This window comes from Vipera ursinii (assembly GCF_947247035.1).
Source record: "Vipera ursinii genome assembly, chromosome: 1".
Taxonomy (NCBI): Eukaryota; Metazoa; Chordata; class Lepidosauria; order Squamata; family Viperidae; genus Vipera; species Vipera ursinii.
In genome coordinates this window covers 138,940,211-138,961,587 of record NC_139512.1, presented here as the reverse complement: position 1 = coordinate 138,961,587, position 21,377 = coordinate 138,940,211, and the positions used below count along the sequence as shown (strand labels likewise).

Here is a 21,377-nt window from a genome sequence, read left to right as displayed (position 1 = left end):
TCCTTCAGTGTGTCTTATTTGGCCCATGGCTTAACTATGTACTGTGTTGGGAAATGTCAATAGTAAAATAAACTACTCCATCAATTAATCACTATAACGTGAAAATAATATTTAATTTTAATTGGGTTTAATTTTCATTATGTTTGGGACATTCTGAACCCCAACAACTTGGTAACCAGTAATTGTAGTGCTATCCTGATTCATCTTGGATATGTCCTGTAAGAAAAATGAATTAATAAGTGCATATCATTTAGTGAATGGAAAACTGATTATATCAGCACATATACATGCATATTTATTGTTCAATTTATATAACTATAAATGAAAGTTAATATATTCCTTCATGAATATATTTCCATAGTGTCTGCCAAACCTGTAAAAAATTGATGTGGATGTTGACCAAGATGATTCTCCACATGTAGCTACCAAATACAATAAAATATAGAATGGTATAGCTAGCACACTAACCATCAATTGACATTTAGCATGAAAACTTGATCAAAGCTTTGTCTGAAGATTTACTTGGAGGAAAACAGACTTTTTGTTTGTGGATTTCAAAGTCCTATCAACAAGCCATGATCACATTTCTGGCATATTAAAGAGAAAAATAAATGTTTTAACAACAGTCATGTTCCTTTCTTTCCAGCCTCAGTACATGATTAGAAACAATTTGCATAATCCACTTTTACCAATATTGCACAATGCAACATTGGTAAAATATTTTACAAAGTTGATAGTCATTAATAAATTAATAGAAATATGCATCCCAGCTTTTATCTTTATTGCTCTTAATTTATTACTTAGAATGATGAAAAGAGGAAAAAATACTCAGTTACCTAGTCCTAGAGAACAATTTGACATATCTTTTAGAACTTGAATAAGAACATTCTGAAACAAGGCTCTGAGATAGTTAGAGTTTATAATAGATCAGTAATTGGCCATTTGGCAACTGCTTTCTTTTCTTTCACTAGTTCCTTCTAGAAACAAAAATCAGTAATACACATCCTTAAACTTGAATCTCATAATTAGATCAAATGCAATATATGTCAATTAACTAGGTTCCCTGTTAACTGAATCCAATTCAATTGGGTTGAAAATAATTATGCTTATAACATTTGTTAATTCAGATGAGAAATATTTTTCTTTTTTTTAATATTTACCAAAGTCCATAAATTTCCCCACAAAATGGCTTGAAAAAGATTTAAAAAAGAAGAAAGGAAAATCCTTAAGCTATCTAGTCATATAATACAGCAGGCATGCAGAAAGAAAGAAATAATTTTATTGATTTGTTTTATATATAATTTTAAAATATTTAATTTTATTTTTTTATTTTCCCCAAAGAAAAAGCAGTTTTCCATACACAGAATAAAAATCTCACAAAAGTTTCAGAAGATTCCCATTTGAAATGGCTTTTACAGTATTTATATAGTAGTTCCCTATAGCTGTTTCCAATATATGCTTCTCTCTGAAATAAAAAATTGGGAAATGGCTAACATTGCTTCATTTGAAGTTCTATAAAATAGTGGAATTAAGAATAAAATATGAAAGAATAATTAGCCTTGTTAAGAAAAGGAATCAATATGTTTATTTTCTCTTTTCTTTAAGGGAGATGTATTAGCAAAGCTTGGCTGTGTGATGGAGACATTGATTGTGAGGATCAGTCTGATGAAGATAATTGTGAAGGCTATATGTGTGGGCCACCAAAATATCCATGTGCTAATGACACTTCCATCTGTCTGCAGCCTGAAAAGCTTTGCAATGGAATAAGAGATTGCCCTGATGGATCTGATGAAGATGATCTTTGTGGTAATTATACTTGAACAAATGCAGATATATGAAAATAAATAAATAATGGTCCCTAGATAATGTATCCAGACTCTTCCATCCCAGCCACATCCCTTATGTAAATTTTAATATGTTTGGTAATTGAAATGTTCTCATCATATCTTTTATATGGTTGAAATTAATTCCATGCTGAAAAATTGCTCTGCTTTCATTCTGTCCATTTTTTTTAAAAAAAAAACAAATTCAAAGGAGAAAAATTCTAAATGGTTATATACCAAAATTATGAATAGAATTCAAAGAATGGATGAAGTCACCTTACATTTCAGGTGGCCAGCAGTTTCCTCTTCTCTTCTCTTCTCTTCTCTTCTCTTCTCTTCTCTTCTCTTCTCTTCTCTTCTCTTCTCTTCTCTTCTCTTCTCTTCTCTTCTCTTCTCCTCTCCCCTCCCCTCCCCTCCCCTCCCCTCCCCTCCCTTCCCCTTTTTGCTCCCTCCCCCCAACAGCAGCTCTAATTTATCTGGCATTAATTGAAAATTAATAAAATTAATTGTATGAAACCACATATTTTTTCTCTTTCTGACAGTATATTGGATGTTGAAACAAATTCATACTCTGATTATGATGCATTCCCAGATTTTTTTTATTTAAATGAAAAGCATAAAGTGAACACAAAATAAACAGCATAGCGGGGCAGCTGGCATTAGTTCTCTTCTCTAACACATACAGAAGATTGTTATACAGCACTTGTATGCAAAGGCAATCATGGTCTACATTTTATGCAATATATATTTATTCCTAATAAATTTAATTTCTATTATTCCAATTTATGAAACCATCCAGCTTGCCTTATATTACTCTATTTTTAAACCTACAGACTTTATTATTTATATATGCGAACTGATTGCCAAAGAATTCTATGATTCTGAAATATACCTTTTATTCTGCAGTTTACCAGAACTAACCTTATAAAATATATCTGCGATAATGGATTAAATTTTAATTTATGTCTGAGAAACACATTTTTACCTGTTTTTATTTTAAAAATAATAATGATTACTATTCTTATTTCAGAAGAATGTTCACTTAACAATGGTGGATGCAGCCACCAGTGTTCAGTAGTTCCTGGAGGCAGAATTGTCTGTTCATGCCCCCCAGGACTGTACTTAAATTCAGACAATAAGACCTGTGAGTATGTAGATTATTGCACCAAACATCAGAAATGCAGCCAAGTATGTGAACAGCATAAAAATGCTGTTAAGTGCTCCTGTTATGAAGGTTGGGAACTTAGTAAAGATGGTGAAAACTGTGCTAATATCGGTAAGTTGACATTTACTTATCTATTCACTATTACAAAGTGTCTCTTACAAAAATTTTACCATGTCAAAATGACCCATTTGCTTTAGAAAAGCAGAAGGAGTCCTGGGTTTTTTAAGCTTTAACTTTTTTGATACAGATGCTTCACAATTTGTTTCTATTTAGAAGACATATAAATTGTATAAGATATTATGCAATGCAGAACTTGATGATACTGAGTTATATTTTATGCAAATATTTATGTCCTTTTTTGTTTCCTTTAATTAAAAAAAACCTATACCATTAGATGTTATTTCTTATGTAAGATAAATGCCATTGAATGACAAATTTAAAAAAAATATTTTTCTAAAACTTGAATTAAAAATATAGTGGTCTAGATATGAAAGTGTTTGTAGAAGCCAAATATAGAAAACGGGTGGCAACAAATTAATACCTTTCTCTGAAAGTTCATTTGTTACATCAACTTTTTTGATAACAATTATTTAAATGCTCTTGATTCAATCTCACTGATCAGAGAAAGCATTTGACTGTGACTTTCTGTGGATTGGTAGATATATGTGAAATGCAATTTCATTTTTCCATTTCCACCAATAATAAAGAAATTTGTGATTCAAAAGTTGTATATATATTTTATAGAGAATGGCTACACATGAAGTATCTTCTTTAACTGTCTTTATTCTCACAATGGTAGGGGATCACTGTTTTTGAGTCTAACTGTGTAAATTTGAAAGGTGCAATAAGAAGGAGGGAGAGAGGAAAGGAGCGGGGAGGAAGGAAGATGCTCACAGCCATACCTACCTAGCCACACACTTTTTACATCATACAACATTTTACATGTAGTTCATATGCTAAATGGCATAAGTTATTTGATGGCCAAGTATTTAGAAAACATTTTGAAGACTTTTTCTTTTATTTTTCCATGTTTATTAGATGTATTATCAAATTTATATCTTTAGGCTTCTATAACAAAGCCATAAGCCCTTTTCATTTTCTTTGAATGAGTTATCATATTTATGGAGCATTTCTCATAAAAAAAATAAAGTAAAACAATAACAGGTTAAAGAAAGGGATGAGGATGGTCAGTGCCTCCATGATCTATAAAATATTAAAGATATTTGTTAAGAAAAATAATGGAATATTGGGAAGTAAAAGCTTCCTATTTTCTTATATGTGATTAGTAAGGGAATACATGTATACTATAAAGTTAAATAAAAAAACCTTTTGCACATGTCATACAGGTATATTTTGGAATAAAAATGGTTATTATCTTCCAGTTATCAATAATTCCTGTGAACACACTTCTCCAGAATATAGATAAATCAAGCAAGAAATACATCAATAAAATTCTCTGGCTTGGTCCTGTCAGACAATTCTGATAAGTGTAGTGTAATAGTTAAAGTACTGGCCTTTAGCATCAACAGCCAAAAACCTAGGCCTCTGAGAATTTGCTGACCAGGAAATGGGATTTACCTCAGGGGGTTGGAACATGGAGCTAGATGAAGGCACTGGAATTGAGTTCAAGAGGAGCCCGCCCCCTATCACCCATCATACTTCCCCATGCCTCTCAAGGTCAGAGAAGAATAATCTGAATATATCTAGCTATAATGAAGGGATCAAAATCAGGCTATCCAAAAGAGAGGATTGTCCAATAAAATAAAAGACACAGTAATTGAGCATTGAACTAATTATATGTATCTTATTTTGATAAAAGTTGCTGGAATTCTTTCATAAGGGCTTCTTAGCTTTCCTAAAATAAAATTCCATATTGAAAGTTCCTTGATTCTTGTTTACCTGTTTAATAGACTCCCATCTAATCTACTAGAGATAAATCTGACATTTCATTACTATAATAACCTATTACTGATTAGGTTTAACCACAAAATGTATTGTTGTGTTCCCAGATCCTTTTGAACCATTCATCATTTTCTCTATTCGGCATGAGATCAGAAGGATTGATCTGCAGAAACGAGACTACAGCTTATTAGTTCCTGGTTTAAGAAATACAATAGCACTTGATTTTCACTTCAATCAGAGCTTACTATACTGGACAGATGTAGTAGAAGATAAAATTTACAGAGGCAAGCTTTCTGAAACTGGAGGTATGAAATGGAGCTTAGTTTTTTTTTTTTTTAACTTAAGTGGTACAGGACTCAGGAAACAGGATTAACAAATTATAACTGGAAATTTTTTATTACATAAATTATAAATATGTGCAAATATGTTTTATTAGTTAAATGGTAAATATGTACATCAATACATACTCTAAATGAATTATATATGGGAAGTTGAATAAAATGGGGTCAAGAAAAAGGGCCTTCTCAGTGGTTGCTCAGTGGTTGCTCCCTCCCTAAGAAATTGCCCCAGAAATAAGATTGGTCCCATCTTGATATTTTCCCAGAAGGATATGAAGACATAATTTTGTCAGTAGGCTTGAGAACCTCAGGTTGCTATGAACCGATGAAGTGATTGTTTGTTTGTGCTTGTTGCTGCTTGCAGGAGTGGTTTGGGGTTTTATATTGTGGATTTTTAATGTTGCAAGCTGCCTGGAATCAGCACTCTAAGTTGGACAACTAAATAAATTTGACAAATAACTAAATAGTCTTGAGGGTTTGGGGTCTTGTGACTGAATATTTTCTTCATGGCTTTTTTGTCTTTCTGTTCAATATCTAAAAAATAACTGGGATTTTTCAAATACGTGCCACTTATGTGGTACATGCTTTTACAGATACTGCATTTAGCAGTGTGTGTATGTGTGTGTTTGTTTGTATGTATGTATGTATGTATGTATGTATCCAATAAAAGTAAATGTGACTGAGTTCATAAGGAGAATGCAATCCAAGCAACTGATTTTAAACCTTCTTTCCATAGTAGATCAACAGCCATTATCTGAAATGTAGGATGAATAATGCAATAGCTCTGTTTTCAGATACTAACAAATGATTCAGCATTTGAGTTCCTTTTGTTTGATGAAATTTATGACAGGATCAAAACTTATAGCATTATAGCATATCTCTATCAAAGGTTGAAGAAGTGGAAATTTCTGGGATATTTCAAACACAGGCTACAAAACTGAACTTTCCAATAATGCCCTATCAATTGACTCATGTCCTTAAAAATGTAAAAATGGTATCAACAGATCTGAGATTAATTTTGATTCAAAATACATACAATGAAAAAGGTATTTAAGCCACCTGTTCCTAAAATCTTGCCTTAACTGTGATGTGATCAAAAATGATATATGTATTCTGTATCCTTAAAGATTCAGAATTAGATTCTAAATATTTTTCTGCTTAGATCATTGCTTTGATCATAGCAGCTAAAGGTAATCTTTGGGATCAATTGGCAGATTTATAATTTTGAGTGTGCTGTGGTCATGCACCCAAAATGACTACTATGGGTTAATTTGTATATTCAAAAATTGCTACTTTGCTAATTATGGATAATCACAAAACACCTATTAACCAGGAGTTAAAATGATAATATTATTTGCTGTCTATTCAGTTGATATTTATATCTCTACTATTCTATTTATATTTTCTTTGAATTATTATATTTTCACATAAGAAATATGCAAACAGAAAGAAAAGAAAAAAGAGGAACTTCTATTAGAATATTTATTATCAAGCCCAGCATGTTTCAGACATACGTTATTTCTTTAAGTGCTTCTTTTTTGTATAGTTTTATATTAAAAAGCTAGGTATATCAGAAATGGAAACAATGCAATTCCCTTTTATTTCTCATACTTTGTTGTAAAATTGCCTATTACTTTTTGAAAAGCCAATTGATACCTAGATAAAAATTTTGAGCCTTAAAAAGAAGTTTTTTGTGCGTTTTCATTTCTGTAATCCTGTATTGTGATTTTTCCCCCGTGCTATTACATGAAAAAAGTTCCAGAAAAACTGTACCCAAATGCTTTCTCTTAAAGCTTTATCCCTTCCCTCCTCAAAATGTATAAAGTGTTGGCTGATCATTGAGCTCCCTCAGTTGCTTCATCTCAGACCATTGAGGAGAGTTTTACCCTGCTGTGCTTCCCTTATTCCTTCTAACAAACATTAAACAGGAAACATGTAAAGGATATATTCTATAGTTTTATTTTTTAATTCTTACAATAAGACTTGAATTCAGAAAGATGAAATGCATAGGAGATAAATGCAAAACACCAATAAAGGTTTGTAATAGAAGATATATGTTACTTCTGAGTTAAGTTGAATCTCCATGTTTAGAAACATCAAGATGTTGGAAAGCAATTGTGTGGCAGAATTATAGCCATAATGTCCTTCTCAGATGGATCCAACAAAGTTCATTTCAGATGCTGTGTATTTCATACATCATATTCCATTTCAAGCCAAAGGCTTATTTTTCTTTTATGTTTCTCAAAATATTCACAATACATCTTTATTTCTGAAAATGCCCTCAGAATTGTTTTATTAGTCTTTAATACATTGTTATACTAACCATGGAAATTGCAGAAATTAAATGAGCATATAGCAGTTTTGGAGCAAGTATTTCTTCTTTTTCTTGAAATTTTGGTGCACTTATAAAATAATTTGTAAAAATTATTTTGAATATTCTTTTTTTATATACAAAGGCCAAATCCTGCACCCTGCTTGCATAGATAAAATGCTATGAAATGTTTTCCCCAAAGTTCTCATATAACCTCCCCTATCAAGCCCCTATACCAAGCATGTCAAACTGGCGATGTCACATGATGTCTTGTGACGTATCACAACTTTTTCCCCATTGCTGGCAATGGGATGGGCGCGGTTTTGACATGATGCATCCAGCCCGCGGGCCAGCAGTTTGACATGCTTGTCCTATACTGTCTCCACTCCTGGTTTACTAGCAATAACCTGCAGACCATAAGCTTAGAGAAAAGTAGTCTGCCAATTCTTAAAGGTAAGTTGTTGGAGGACTTCTCTGCAAGTACCGGTAGATGACCTTGTTAAGTCATCAAATACAGATAGTCCTTGCTTACTGACTGCTCATTCGGGAACCCTTGGAAGTTATGTTGGCACTGAAATAGAAGATTTATGACTGATTCTCAAATTTGCAGCTGTCACATGTCCCCATGACCATATTATCATGTTTCAGATGATTGGTAACCAGCATACATTTATGACAGTTGCAACATCCCATTTGTGACCTTCACAGCCAACTCCTGACAAGCAAAATCAGTGGCAAGAAGTGGCAGCCACATGATCTCATGCTTAACAACTGCAGCTGGAATTGACATGTCAGGTTGAATCATGTGATGTTTCACTTTTCAACCATGCCACTTAGCAATGGATTTGCCAGTCCCATTAATGTCAGTAAGCGAAGATTACCTGTAGTGTTTAAAATATCAGTGAAGTATGCATAAACTCAGTCAGCAGAAGAGGAAAAATGATAGTGGATCAATTTTCATACCATGTTCTGTATGCATAGTTTGCAGAATTGTGACTAATTATCTCAGCCCTGATGGATTAGAAACAACTCATTTAGCATAGTGCTATCCTTTTGTGAAGCATTCCAAAAATATATGTTATTTAAAAAGATAAAATAGCAAATTCTACTGAATCTAGTTGCCTTTAGAGACTTCTGGCTTAAAAGTGAGATAGAAATACTTTTAATGAATAATATAGTATTAACAATTGAAATATTAATGATGATGATCATGTTTCACATTAGATATCTCAGAATTCAAATTCATTTCAAAATTTATATGAGAGCTACCTTACAGTTTTAAATTACTATGATCATAGTTTTGAAATTATTACGTTTATCACCTTTGTTATAATTATTAAAGTGTTTAGTATTATAATTGAAACAAAACTTTTGTTTTATAATATATTTATATTAAAATATTTATGTTATTCAGAAGGGTTATATCGTTACCTCTTGACCATATATAATGAAACTGTATGTAAAAAAACAAACCTACTATATACGTGTCCAAAAGCCTGTATGCCATTTTGTGCATGTGTAAAATAGCAAATAAAAATAAAGAACTATCTGAAAGCCCTCAACTTCTGATCATGTTACTTAGTTTGGTAATGAAAAGTCTGAAAGAAAACAAGCTCAGAGAGCACCATGGATTCCATAGTTCAACCCTGAGCTACAAATATTGTCTTCTGTCAGTATACCAAGATCTGCTATATTTTTGGCAATTGCAAATATGTAAATCTATGGAAAATGGAACCACAAATGACCAGGGAGTGCGTGCTTTGTTTTTTAAGAAGTACATCATTTTTTGTTTTTTGTATAAATTTCTAAAATTCAAGATTTATTCTAATATTTTCACAGGTGTAAGCTCTGTTGAAATTGTGGTCCAACATGGTTTAGCTACTCCAGAAGGTCTTACTGTGGACTGGATTGCTGAAAATATATATTGGATAGACAGCAATCTGGATCAAATTGAAGTAGCTAAATTAGATGGTACACTGAGGACAACCCTAATCGCAGGTGCAATGGAACATCCTAGAGCTATTGCTTTGGATCCCAGATATGGGTAATTATTATTTATGGTATCTTACATTTTTTTAAAAAAAAGCATGCAGAATTATTTCTTAATATTGCATTGCTTTAATTAAAAAAAAGAAAAAAAAGTAAAAGCAGCAAAAAGGGGGAAACAACCACAACTTATTTTAAAGAAAATCATGCAATTTTTAAACATATATTTAAACCTTGACCACAGAAAATATCTGTGGTCAGTCTTTTTATTACTTATTTATTACTTATTGTTATTATTTATTAATAGTAATCAAACATACATTTTAATGACTTTAAATCTGAGGCTGTACATTTCCCACACTGTAGGTTTTTTTTTTCTTTTTTGTAGTTCCCAACCTTAATAAATTCATAATACTTTTATGTTGTGATAAATTGCATTTTTACTATATAATTCAAAGGTACATTTACATTTTAAAACTAAAGACTAAAACACTGAATAAAACTTAAAAAACTAAAAAAACTGAGTAAAACTAAAGATTAAAACACTAATTACTTGGATGGGCATGGGATCAATCTGATCTCTGGAGAAATGATATTCATAGGTGCCTCAACAAAAAAGTGTCTCTACCTGGGACTGGCAAACCAACATATATATTTCCATCATTTAATCTTGTGAAACTCCTTTGCCTATAGAACATTTTTCCATTTTCCTTTGAAATACCTATCTCTTCTGGATTAAGCCTGTTCTACTTCACACTGAGGTTTTACTATAGGGCAGGGGTCCTGAATCCCCGGTCTGTGGATCAGTGGATCAGTACTGGACTGCAGCATGCCAGCAACCAGTCCACACAAACAAGCAAAGTCTCATCCACGACATGCAGGTAGCACACAAAACCACATACCCTCTGGTACATGGAAAAACCTTTCTCCATGGAACTGGTCCCTGGTGCCCAAAAAGTTGTGGACCTCTACTGTAGGGAACAGTTAAAATATTACACTGATTCTGGCATCAGCTGAAAAAGATACATGTAGCTGAGTATTATTGAGGTATAATGAGAGCCAGCAGCTAAATGGAATAATACCTCATAGCAGCTTTGCCTAAATCAGGGGTGTCAAACTGTCAGCCTGTGGGCCAGATTCATCATAACAAAACCATGCCAACCCCATTGCTGTTGATGGCCAAAAAGTCATGATACATCACGACACATCATGTGATGTTGTGAGTTTAACATCCCTGGCCTAAATGGTAAATAGCATATTTACAGTAGCTGTTCAGAGCCTAATGAATGGCAAAGACTAGAATGCTGAATAGTGATCCCTGAAGACAAACCTCAAAATGTTCAGAGTACTTGGGACTATTTGTATTCTCCAGGACCTCTAAACCATATTGAACCATTCACGCAATCACCTTCACCCCTGCAGAATTCACAATATGCAACACTGTGAAAATACTGCAAGCCAATCAGTGCTATCCTTCAAAGAATGCAAGGAAAATAATTCAATCATTGTTTTGTCCCAAGTTGCTAGAAGAACAAATAATTTTTCATACATACACACTGTCCATGCAAAAAAGAAATAAACTGTTAGCAGCCCATCCACATTTTCACTGCATATTAAATGCTTTTGTGTAGGCATGTTTTAAATATTTGTCTGTCATCGCTAAAAGCTATTGAGCTGCCAAGTTGTCAGTCCATCCGCATTGAAAAATTTATGGAGAGTTATGAAAATTGTGTAACCGGAGACTTGTGTGAAAGCTGTAATTATGGTTGTAGGTTACAGTCGCATCAGAAATAAAAGAGGGAGTAGGGGTGATACTTTTGAAATAAATGTACCAGAAACAGGATGAAGATGGTTACCAATGTTAAAGATGTGTTGAGATGATTCTAGCACAGCCAATATTTCCTTACATACATAAACACACGAGAGAAATTGTTAACATTTTTATTCATTTCATCACTATGTGTAAAGCAGTTTTAACTTTTACATACTACTGCTGAAGAAAAGCAAAAACCTCACTTTCACCTTATTGCCTTCACCTGGGCCAGGGGTAGGCAACCTTGGCTCTTTTATGACTCGTGGACTTCAACTCTGGTTAATTGTTCTAATTGTCAAGAAATTTCTCCTTAGTTCTGGGAGTTGAAGTCCATGAGTCATAAAAGAGCCGAGGTTGCCTACCCCTGAGCTGGGCCATTGTGTATAATCAGACCTGTTGCAAGAATGTTCAAGAGTCCAAATTAAATTCAAACTGAATTTTAAATTGCTATCAGCAGGGAGCTATGCTGAATTGAATTAGTTGTGTGCTAAAACATCTGAAGTTGTGTGCTGAAACATCTTTGAAGTAGTACTGTGAAGTCAACAAGTAGTATTTCCCCTTTCAGAACAGATAAACAATGCAATAAGAGCTAATCGTAGGTATTTGGGTATTTGGTAAACAAGATGGAGTCTAAAACATATAAAGAACGGTTGCTGGAATTGGATAGGTCTAGTTTAATGAAAAGAAGGACCAGGGGTGACATAATAGCAGTGTTCCAATATCTCAGGGGATGCCACAAAGAAGAGGGAGTCAAGCTATTCTCCAAAGCACCTAAGGGCAGGGCAAGAAGCAACAGATGGAAACTAATCAAGGAGAGAAGCAACCTAGAACTAAGGAGAAATTTCTTGACAATTAGAACAATTAACCAGTGTAACAACCTACCTCCAAAAGTTGTGAATGTTCCAACATTGGAAGTTTTTAAGAAGAGATTGGACAGCCATTTGTCTGAAATGTTATAGGGTTTTCTGTCCAAGCAGGGGGTTGAATAGAAGACCTTGCAACTCTGTTATTCTATTCTATTGTGTTCTAATAGCTCCCTCCAATAGGGATCAGGAGCTTCAGCATTGCATTTTCCCCCCTGAATTCATTAAACTGGACACATATAGGAGCATAGCAATACAAAGCTTTGGAACAAATTTTAGAGAAGTACAAGCTACTGGATCATTTGGCAGCCTCTCTAAATTTTGCACTGGACTAGTTATTGTGTATAGTAGAAATACCATTATGAAATGCATTCTACATGGCAGAAATAAACAACAACAGCTATTTCACTCACAAAAAATAAATAAATGAGATGGAAAAGTGTGTAGACAATCGTATTTCTGTTGGGGGCAATTAAAATCCTGGAATAGCTAATTATTACTAAAGATAGTGTTTTTAAATACCAATTAAAATCTTAACAGAACATCCTTTGGAAAAGATAGATCATGGGCATTTTTCTTGTAGGAATTTATATTTTTCAGCAGCCAAGCCATCAGCATTTCTCTAACAGCTTTTCTGAGCCAGGAGTGAGTGAGTATAAAATGCAAGTGATTAGCCTCACTTCTACACGGCAAAACAAACTGAAATTCATTGATTGGCACTAGGGACATGGCTTGAGTAAGCATTCACTAAAATTACTTTTTAACCTAAACTTCAAGCCGAAGTACATGCAACTGATGTTATCAACAATTTTCAGATAGTTCCTTTTAACTACACTACAGAAGAAGATGTAATACCCAGTATGTCACCTGAAATAACTGTATTGGATGACTTTGGGGTAATGTAATAGAGGCAGAGAAAAAGGATTTCTTCCTTTCTACAGAGCAGTTCTAACAGGAACGTTGACGTGTATTTAGATTCAGACTGAGGGTTTTTTCCCCCCTCGTATATTATTTAGTTTATGGTGCTTAACTAAATTTCCTCACTAAGAAGGCATTATTTTGTGTTTCAGCAGAGGAATAATCTTCAAAAATGCTCTGATAATTTCATAAATCAATTATAATAAATTCTAATTGTAGAAAATCCCTCAAAATATTTAAGAATTGTTGGAATAGACCAATTTATACCATACATAGAAAATAAGGAAACCTCTAAATCTAAATCTAAAATCAATTAGTCTCTCCATAATAGTGCTATAATTGTATTACATTCATATTAACTTTATTCTTGCAACTTAAAAATATTTTTTTTAATTTTTAAAAATTATTTTTAAACTAAATGAGTGTGTAAAGTTATATTTGCAATCAGTATAGTTTCACTACACCAGAAATTATGGAAATACATTTGTTAGCAAAATTGCCATTTTTCCAATGGTAGAAAACATATGTGTGAGATATACAGTAGATCCTATCATTCACTCACTCACTCACTTCAAAATATTTATATAGTATGACTGTCTTGAGAAAAAAAATATGGGCTAATAGTGATTGGTAGCTAATAATGATCCTTTTTGCTAAAATATTGATTATTTTATTTGCTTCCATTAATATGTTTTGTTTTCTTTTTTTATATCATTCAGAATTCTGTTTTGGACTGACTGGGATGCTAATTTTCCTCGCATTGAATCTGCTTCCATGAGTGGAGCAGGAAGAAAGATCATATATAAAGATATGGATAGTGGGGCATGGCCTAATGGTCTTACAGTTGATCATTTTGAAAAACGGATAGTTTGGACAGATGCTAGGTAAAATATATTAATATGTCTCTTATAATGTACTTTTGGAATACATTACAAAGGGTAGAAAATATTGTTTGATTCCTATTTTAATGTCTAAAATTGTAATTGCTACAACAACATGTAAGTTAGGAACTTATATAAGCTTCTTAAACAATTGTATTGAAGATCTTTGAACAACCAAGATGCTTATATTTAGGGAAGTATACATGAATATGCATGCATACTTTACATAGAATTTAAATAAATCTGAAAAATGATATAGGAAAGTATTAGAAAAATATAACCACATAAAATAACCAGAACAATCATATCTGATATTCTGTAAAAGATTGATCCAAAATTTTATTTCCATAAAAAATGAGAAGGACGATATTGATTTTTAAAAAGGAACAAGAGCTGTTGATTGCCATGGAAGGTGGTGAAAAAAGTTGGATATTAAGGAACAATTGAAATACACAAACAATGGTTCTAGATTTGGTTATATTTTCTGTTTTTATTTATTTAAAATATCAACACCATACCATTCAAAAAATATTATGGTTGACAATTCAGTTAAATGGGATTTAAATGTTAAAAGCAAGAAAAATAATAAATTGATTCTGAATAAAAAAAATTATACAATGATAGCAAATGATTAAGTTATAAAAAGCTTGGTCAGGCTTTGGATATTAAGTCAAATTCAAGTTCAAATCATTTTATAGTTTCAGAGTATAAATACAAGAGCAAAATTGAACACCATCACAAAATTTAATTTAAAAAGAAAAAAGAATGAGCCTGAAGCAATTAATAATGAGAAGAAATATCATCTTCTGCTAATCAAAGCTGTTGCTGGAAACATAGCAGCCTTTACAGTAGTTGTCCACATTTATCTTACAGCAGAAAGATTGTACTTAGTTGATCAGAAAGTTAACTAAAATTTCTGACAATTATATTTATGTGTGCCAGACATCATTGATAGTACAATTGGCAATGTAACAATACATGGATTACTGGCTTATATGCAGTGGTGGGATTCAAATATGTGAACAACTGGTTTTCTGTGTGGATGCCACTTCTGGAAGTCCATTGTGGGCCTGGGCAACAAACAATTAGCTACCGGTTCTGCTGAAGTGGTGTAAACTGGCTGAATCCCACCACTGCTTATATGCCAATTCAGGCCAAGGAAAAAGAATCCCCCAGGCAGAATATGGAGGATGTTATAAAGGTGGCTAGGAAATGTCCATGAAGCGTCTGCAATTCTGCCATAATCAAATCAGGGTGAATGATTTTAGCCCTCTCATTTTATGGGTCTAAATCCCAAATCCTATGTTTGATTAAAGTTTTATCTGAGCAACTGACAATATTGCCAGGAATGAGAGTACATAATATGCCAGATCAGAATCAATTTGCCTCCTCAGGGAAGAAGGAAACCTATCCAGTAGGATAAGGTGAACCAGAGGCTTACCTCAAAAGGTTTGTTTCAGCCAAAATCTGACAGGTGGACCCCAAGGCAAGTGCAACCAAGTTCCAACCGAACAAGGACATTTGAAACTAAGCAAGGGACATGAAGTATGGCTTTCAGCTTCTAAAATAGGGGCATCCTTATAAACACAAAGTTGTGCACTAAATACCAATAACCCAAAACCTTTGCTTTATATAATTTTATTGCTGCAGGAATGTAATTATTGCCTTGACTACTAGGATAATTTCAGACTGGGAAAAACAGTTGATTATTCCAGTGGATAGGGGATTGGGAGTGGATGCCTAGGTATTTGACATTCTTAATCTGATCAGTTAGTCTATTGTTCAATTTCCACTTTATAGGAGGTTTATAGAAGGATTATAGGAGAATTAAAGAGCTTAGATTTTTGAGTAATTTTCAAGAATTTCCCCAGAACAATAGGACACTAATGGAGATAGACATCTTTGAAGGCCCACTTAAAACAACATGTTGGGCAAGTACTGGAGGGTGAAAATCTAATTTAGAAAGAGCTACAACATCACTTATATAGAAGTTGAACAATAAAACAGCAATAATATCACCTTATTTGATTCCTCTGCAGACGGGGAGATGGTTACATTATCATTACAATTGCCTGTAATCTGCACTGTAATATTTTGATGAATATAATTGCCAATCTGAGAAAGTAATGATCAATGGATAATATCCATTATATTTTCCTCTGTATAAATTGAGTCTAAGACTGGCTTTAAATCAAGAAAGGCAACATAAAGGCTACCTTTGGGAATTTAGAGTTTTTTCAACCAAGTGTATAATAGCACATTGATTCATGGTAAAATATCCTGATCTGCTACCTGATTTTAAAAGGTGGGATATTCACTGAATACATTCAGTCTAAAAGTTTATGGTGTAAAAAATGGCTATAGAGTTTTCTAATTGTTAAAAATAAATTAATTGAGTGATAAACATTTGCTTATCACTTTTCTAGTATATTGTGAGAATGATACAGTTAAGCAATCTTTTGGGGAACAATATAAAGTTACTTTTTTCATTTATTTGTTTAATTTTCCAAGAAGTGGATCATAGCTGTATTTTGCACAATTTCAATAAAGAGCGTTTCAACTGTTTTTCAGGTCAGATGCTATTTATTCAGCATTGTATGATGGGACTGGCATGATTGAAATTATACGAGGTCATGAATATCTTTCTCACCCTTTTGCTGTCTCCCTGTTTGGGAGTGAAGTATATTGGACAGACTGGAGGACAAACACATTATCTAAAGCAAATAAATGGACAGGCCAAAACGTTAGTGTGATACAAAAAACTAGTGCACAACCTTTTGATCTTCAAATTTATCATCCAAGTCGTCAGCCCCAAGGTAAAGTAATAATTTTAATAAAAATGTTAATTGCAGCCTTTATATTCATATTCAACCTCTCTGTTAAGTAGCAAATATACAGTAAATGGGAAATTTATATATGTCTATGTGAAAGACTTTTCTCTGTGCGTGTGTGTGTTCACGCAACTGAGAAATTTGACATTTTGTATTTGTCAATAAATATTTATCTGAATGCCAGTTTATATTTCCTATGGTGCTTATGCAGATAAAATGACAATTTTTGAACATTGATTCCCTAAGTTACATATTAAGATTCCTAAAGAAAGCATAAAACTAATTGCCTTTTGTATACGCTTCTGGGAAAAAGTTACTAGCCATTAGTTGTTAAGGGGATACTTTAATTTTGGGACAAGATAATAATAAATATTGTATTTATATATCACACGCTGCACCAATTTTGGAACCATTCTGTGAGATTATTTTTAATAAGTATTGTAGTCAGATTGACTATTAACAGCTGCTCCCTCACCAGCACTGTTTCATGGGGAGATTGATCTAGGGTTGTTGAAAAATATTATTTGACTTTCGAGGGTTCTAATAGGGGAAATTACAAAGAAATTTCTCCTTTTTTCACTCCACTGCTGCTTTAAGTAATATAGTTGCAGCCCTCCAAAGTTATACCTTAACATTTTCACTGAATTACTGTAGCATTATCTGCAGCTGTGTATTTAGGGCTTCATGGGACATTAGTAGAAATCACACTTTTCTTCATTAAGATTACTCATTTTTATCTGCTCTATACAGTGATATTATGCATTCATTCAACACTGTGAAAGTAGACGCTATATTGAATAATAACAGTATGCTTCAGAAATCCTCTTTGTGAAACTTCCATGTTTTGTGTTTTTTCAGCTATAACAAAAAAAGAAAAATAGAATGGCAATATGGGTTAAAAATTAAAGAAGAAAGCTCTGAACTGCAAAAGAAAAAAAAACTATTGACCTCAATATTTTATTTTCAGGAATCTAAAACTGCACTTGTTAGTAATGTCCAGTATATGTCTCTGGTCAAATACGGTGTATCTACTGAACTAAAATTCAATTAGTCTTGATGTCAAATAGATTAGATTTATATCAGTGTAATAAATAGTTAATTCCATCTAAGCTTTGTAATACTTTGAAAACAATAAGAAAAATCAATATTTATTTTTAGAGAAATCTTTTCACAAGGAACCAAATTTATCATATATCTGTATTATAACTGCATTTGTTTTCATCTTTTTATGAAAATAAGTTTGCAATCATTATTCTATAAATCCTACAAATAACCCAGTAAAAACATAAATCACATTATAGATACATGCACTTAAGTATCCTCCATTATGCTATGTCAGCAGTAAAGTACAGAACAACTTAAATGTAAGTCTCTTTATTGCATTTATTTTAATCTTAGCAATTGCAGTGGGCTTTCATTGCTAGACATTAAAAAAGCTATGTAAAAAGTCCTTAAACTTGCATTTAAAGCTTCTTTTGCTAAAAACTTAAGGAAACTCACCTGACACTATAAAATATGTCAGTTCAAATATTCCTAATAGCTGAATAACAGTCAAAAGGCAATCCTTGAAAATGATTAAGAAATGAGAAAAAAGAGAGGTTTGTTCATATAGCTTACATTATGGTTGTGAGCTTGAACAAAACCCCTCAATTCCCTGACATTTAATTCATAGCTGATCATAAAAACCTCAGTTTCTGCAGTCTACTCATGAGAAGCAGCTGTTCAGAATACAAGTGAGCAAATCTCATGATCTCTTCTTTTCTGGAGAGACCTCATCAGCCAGAATTCTCCTGACTGCTTTGCTGTCCTGTCTCCTTCAGAAACACCTTGTTTGACATGAATACTCATCAGAAGTCTAGTAATAAGAACTTTGTTGAACATGTCAAGAAACAGAAAACACGTAATGGTATCAATAGCCACTGGGAACATTTCTGCCATTACCAAATCCATCAACCCATTGCTGAGCAAACACTTAAGCACAATCCTGGATAGAGAAAAAAAAAGTATGATTTCTTTGCCAATGGAATTCAGTTCAAAAATCCAGCTGATTGGATCTCGTAATACCAGACTTCCCAGCTAGATGATCATCTATATGGATTGAATAAATAGAAAAGATTCCATTCAAACCCTTCCAATAGAATTTCTTCCCTTCTGAGAATGTACTAATAGCCCAAAGAACCCAGAAATGCATCAGGAGCAAGGAGTACTTAAGTCATCTGAAGAAGAAAATGAAGAAAGCCTTTAGGCTGACATGAACAAACAAAAATAAAATTGAAAATATATTTACTTCTGAGCTTTTTTTTTATGGTAAAACAAATTTTGTTCTCTGCTTTCCTCCTCTAGAAATTATTTTCCAGCCTGCAAAAGAAGCAGAAATATCTATCCCTTTTATGTTAAAGAGTAATGAATTATATGTTTACATGGGCAAGATCCAACTCAGCTTCTCTTCCTTTGGGATGATCATTGGATGATAACAACTGAATGCTAATAAATGTCACTTCTCTGCAACTTATATGTCTTTGTTCCCTTTCCCCCCCTCTCCAATTACATTATTATGATCAGTTAATTAATATGAAATCCTGCAGAATAGGAAACCAGACAATATGTGAATATAAGGAAATTTATATTATAAACAAATCTCAGCATTACATTTTTAATTCTAGCTCCTAATCCTTGTGCTGCTAACAGTGGCAGAGGTCCTTGCTCTCATATGTGCCTGATAAATCATAACAGGAGTGCTGCTTGTGCATGTCCTCATCTAATGAAACTGGCTGAAGACAAAAAGGCATGTTATGGTAAGTTTCATACAGTTTATTTTCCTAACTTTTGCTTAAAAACAAGAACAGAGTCTGTAGTGCCATTTACTGATAATCTTGATGGTAGAATCTTGCTTCGTGTTAATGAATGGATTGCTTGAATGTATTTAGCTTGTGAAGATTTATTATCTGGGGTTTTCCCCCCTTTTTACTGTGAATATAGTGTGGTTCATAGAGGTTAACTTCCCAAAAGAGGGAAATTTCTAAATGGGAAAATATCAAATGATGATGCAAGTAAACTATATAATGAAAAGCTTCCTATTAATTTAATCTCTACCTTTCTTCTTTTGAACTCAGTATCATTCTAGGAGTCTTATAATGCAGAAGATACTAAAACAATTCTTTAAAACTATAATAAAGGCAGAAATGTGAATTAATTCTCATGTATTTAGTGTTTGGGGAGAAAAATAAAATAAAACTGCTATAATGCTTCATTATCAAGATATACCAGGGCAACATGATATATTAACAAATATATTATTTTCTTTGAGATATAAACAATTGGATAAAAGCAGTATTGATCCTTTTATATAAAATTTCCAACTTCAGAATAGACAACTTTCCACAAAATGTTTCCACTCATCTTGGAGATAGGAGCTCATTATACATATTCTCTTGTATTTGTTTTTGTAGCAGAACACTATCCTTACTTTCTCGTTGTTGATTATTTTCACCAGAAAATTATAGTTACATTTTTCCATGTTCCATATAGTTTCTCTTTTATACTTTAGCTTGTGTTTCTTTTTCCTTTTTTTAAAAAAAGAACATATATTTAATTACTATAAGGACTGATAAAGTAAAGCAATAGTCCACACAATTCAGAGTACATTAAATTATACATAACTATTGTACAAAACATGAAACCCGCAAACTAAGTCAGCTGAGTGACCTTGCAGCAGCCAACTCTCTTATTCCTTATTCAGTCATTTCTGAAAAATGCTGCCAAGAAAAGTTCAGGAACTTTTCCCAGGAGTCCAAAATAACCTGAAGGCACAACTTTCAAACATATATGTGACATATAATTAATTCTACTATTAAGTTTCAATACTTTAGTTAAGAAATATGTAAATATTTTAACATGTCTATCAAAGCAAAAACATCCATTTGCAATTTTCTTATATTCTTGTACTTGGAGCACAAATTTATACTTCGTTTGAGAAAAACTATACAAAACATTTTTTTTCCATACATGAGACCAGGAATTAGAGGGAATATCATAGGGAGGTGATAAGTGGGAGTAGGAGGTAAGGATGATGATAATTTGGTAGTAGCTCAGAAGAAAACATAAAATGACTCGATACATTAATTATATCTGGTTCCTATCTGATTTTAATTTGATTAAGAAATGTAAAAACACATTTGATTTTCTAAGTCAACAGGCAGCCTGCAGGAATCTAGTTCAGTGGCCCTCATTTTTATTTGGATTTGATGTCATTGGTGTAAACAATAAAGGTCAAATGTAAAAAAAAACCAAAAACCCACCAAAACATTCTTGTTTCAAAACGCACCACACCAAAGCGACTCCTCAAGGTAGCTTTTCTCCATCCTTTTAGAGCAAGGCCATGGATTTTATAGGGCTGGGGAACTATATTTGGAAGATCCCATTGCATCCAGTACAAGGAGCATCTAACAGAAGCAATAGGAACATTTCATATACTACTTTCATATGAGAAATGTATGTATGTATGCATGTATGTATATTAGGGTAGAAATTTTCTAGTTATTTCTGT

At 32.8% G+C, this 21,377-nt stretch overlaps 1 protein-coding gene across 1 annotated transcript in view; it reads left to right on the top strand.

The window, feature by feature from the left end:
• The window catches only part of LRP1B (LDL receptor related protein 1B), a gene marked incomplete at both ends in the record, with an annotated part of 936,568 nt that overhangs the window by 702,172 nt on the left and 213,019 nt on the right, over positions 1–21,377 (top strand). Inside the window, 7 exon segments of the mRNA XM_083348746.1 lie at positions 1,606–1,806; positions 2,854–3,099; positions 4,998–5,195; positions 9,379–9,583; positions 13,839–14,003; positions 16,572–16,816; positions 19,495–19,626. Coding sequence (XP_083204872.1) covers positions 1,606–1,806; positions 2,854–3,099; positions 4,998–5,195; positions 9,379–9,583; positions 13,839–14,003; positions 16,572–16,816; positions 19,495–19,626 — 1,392 coding nt within the window.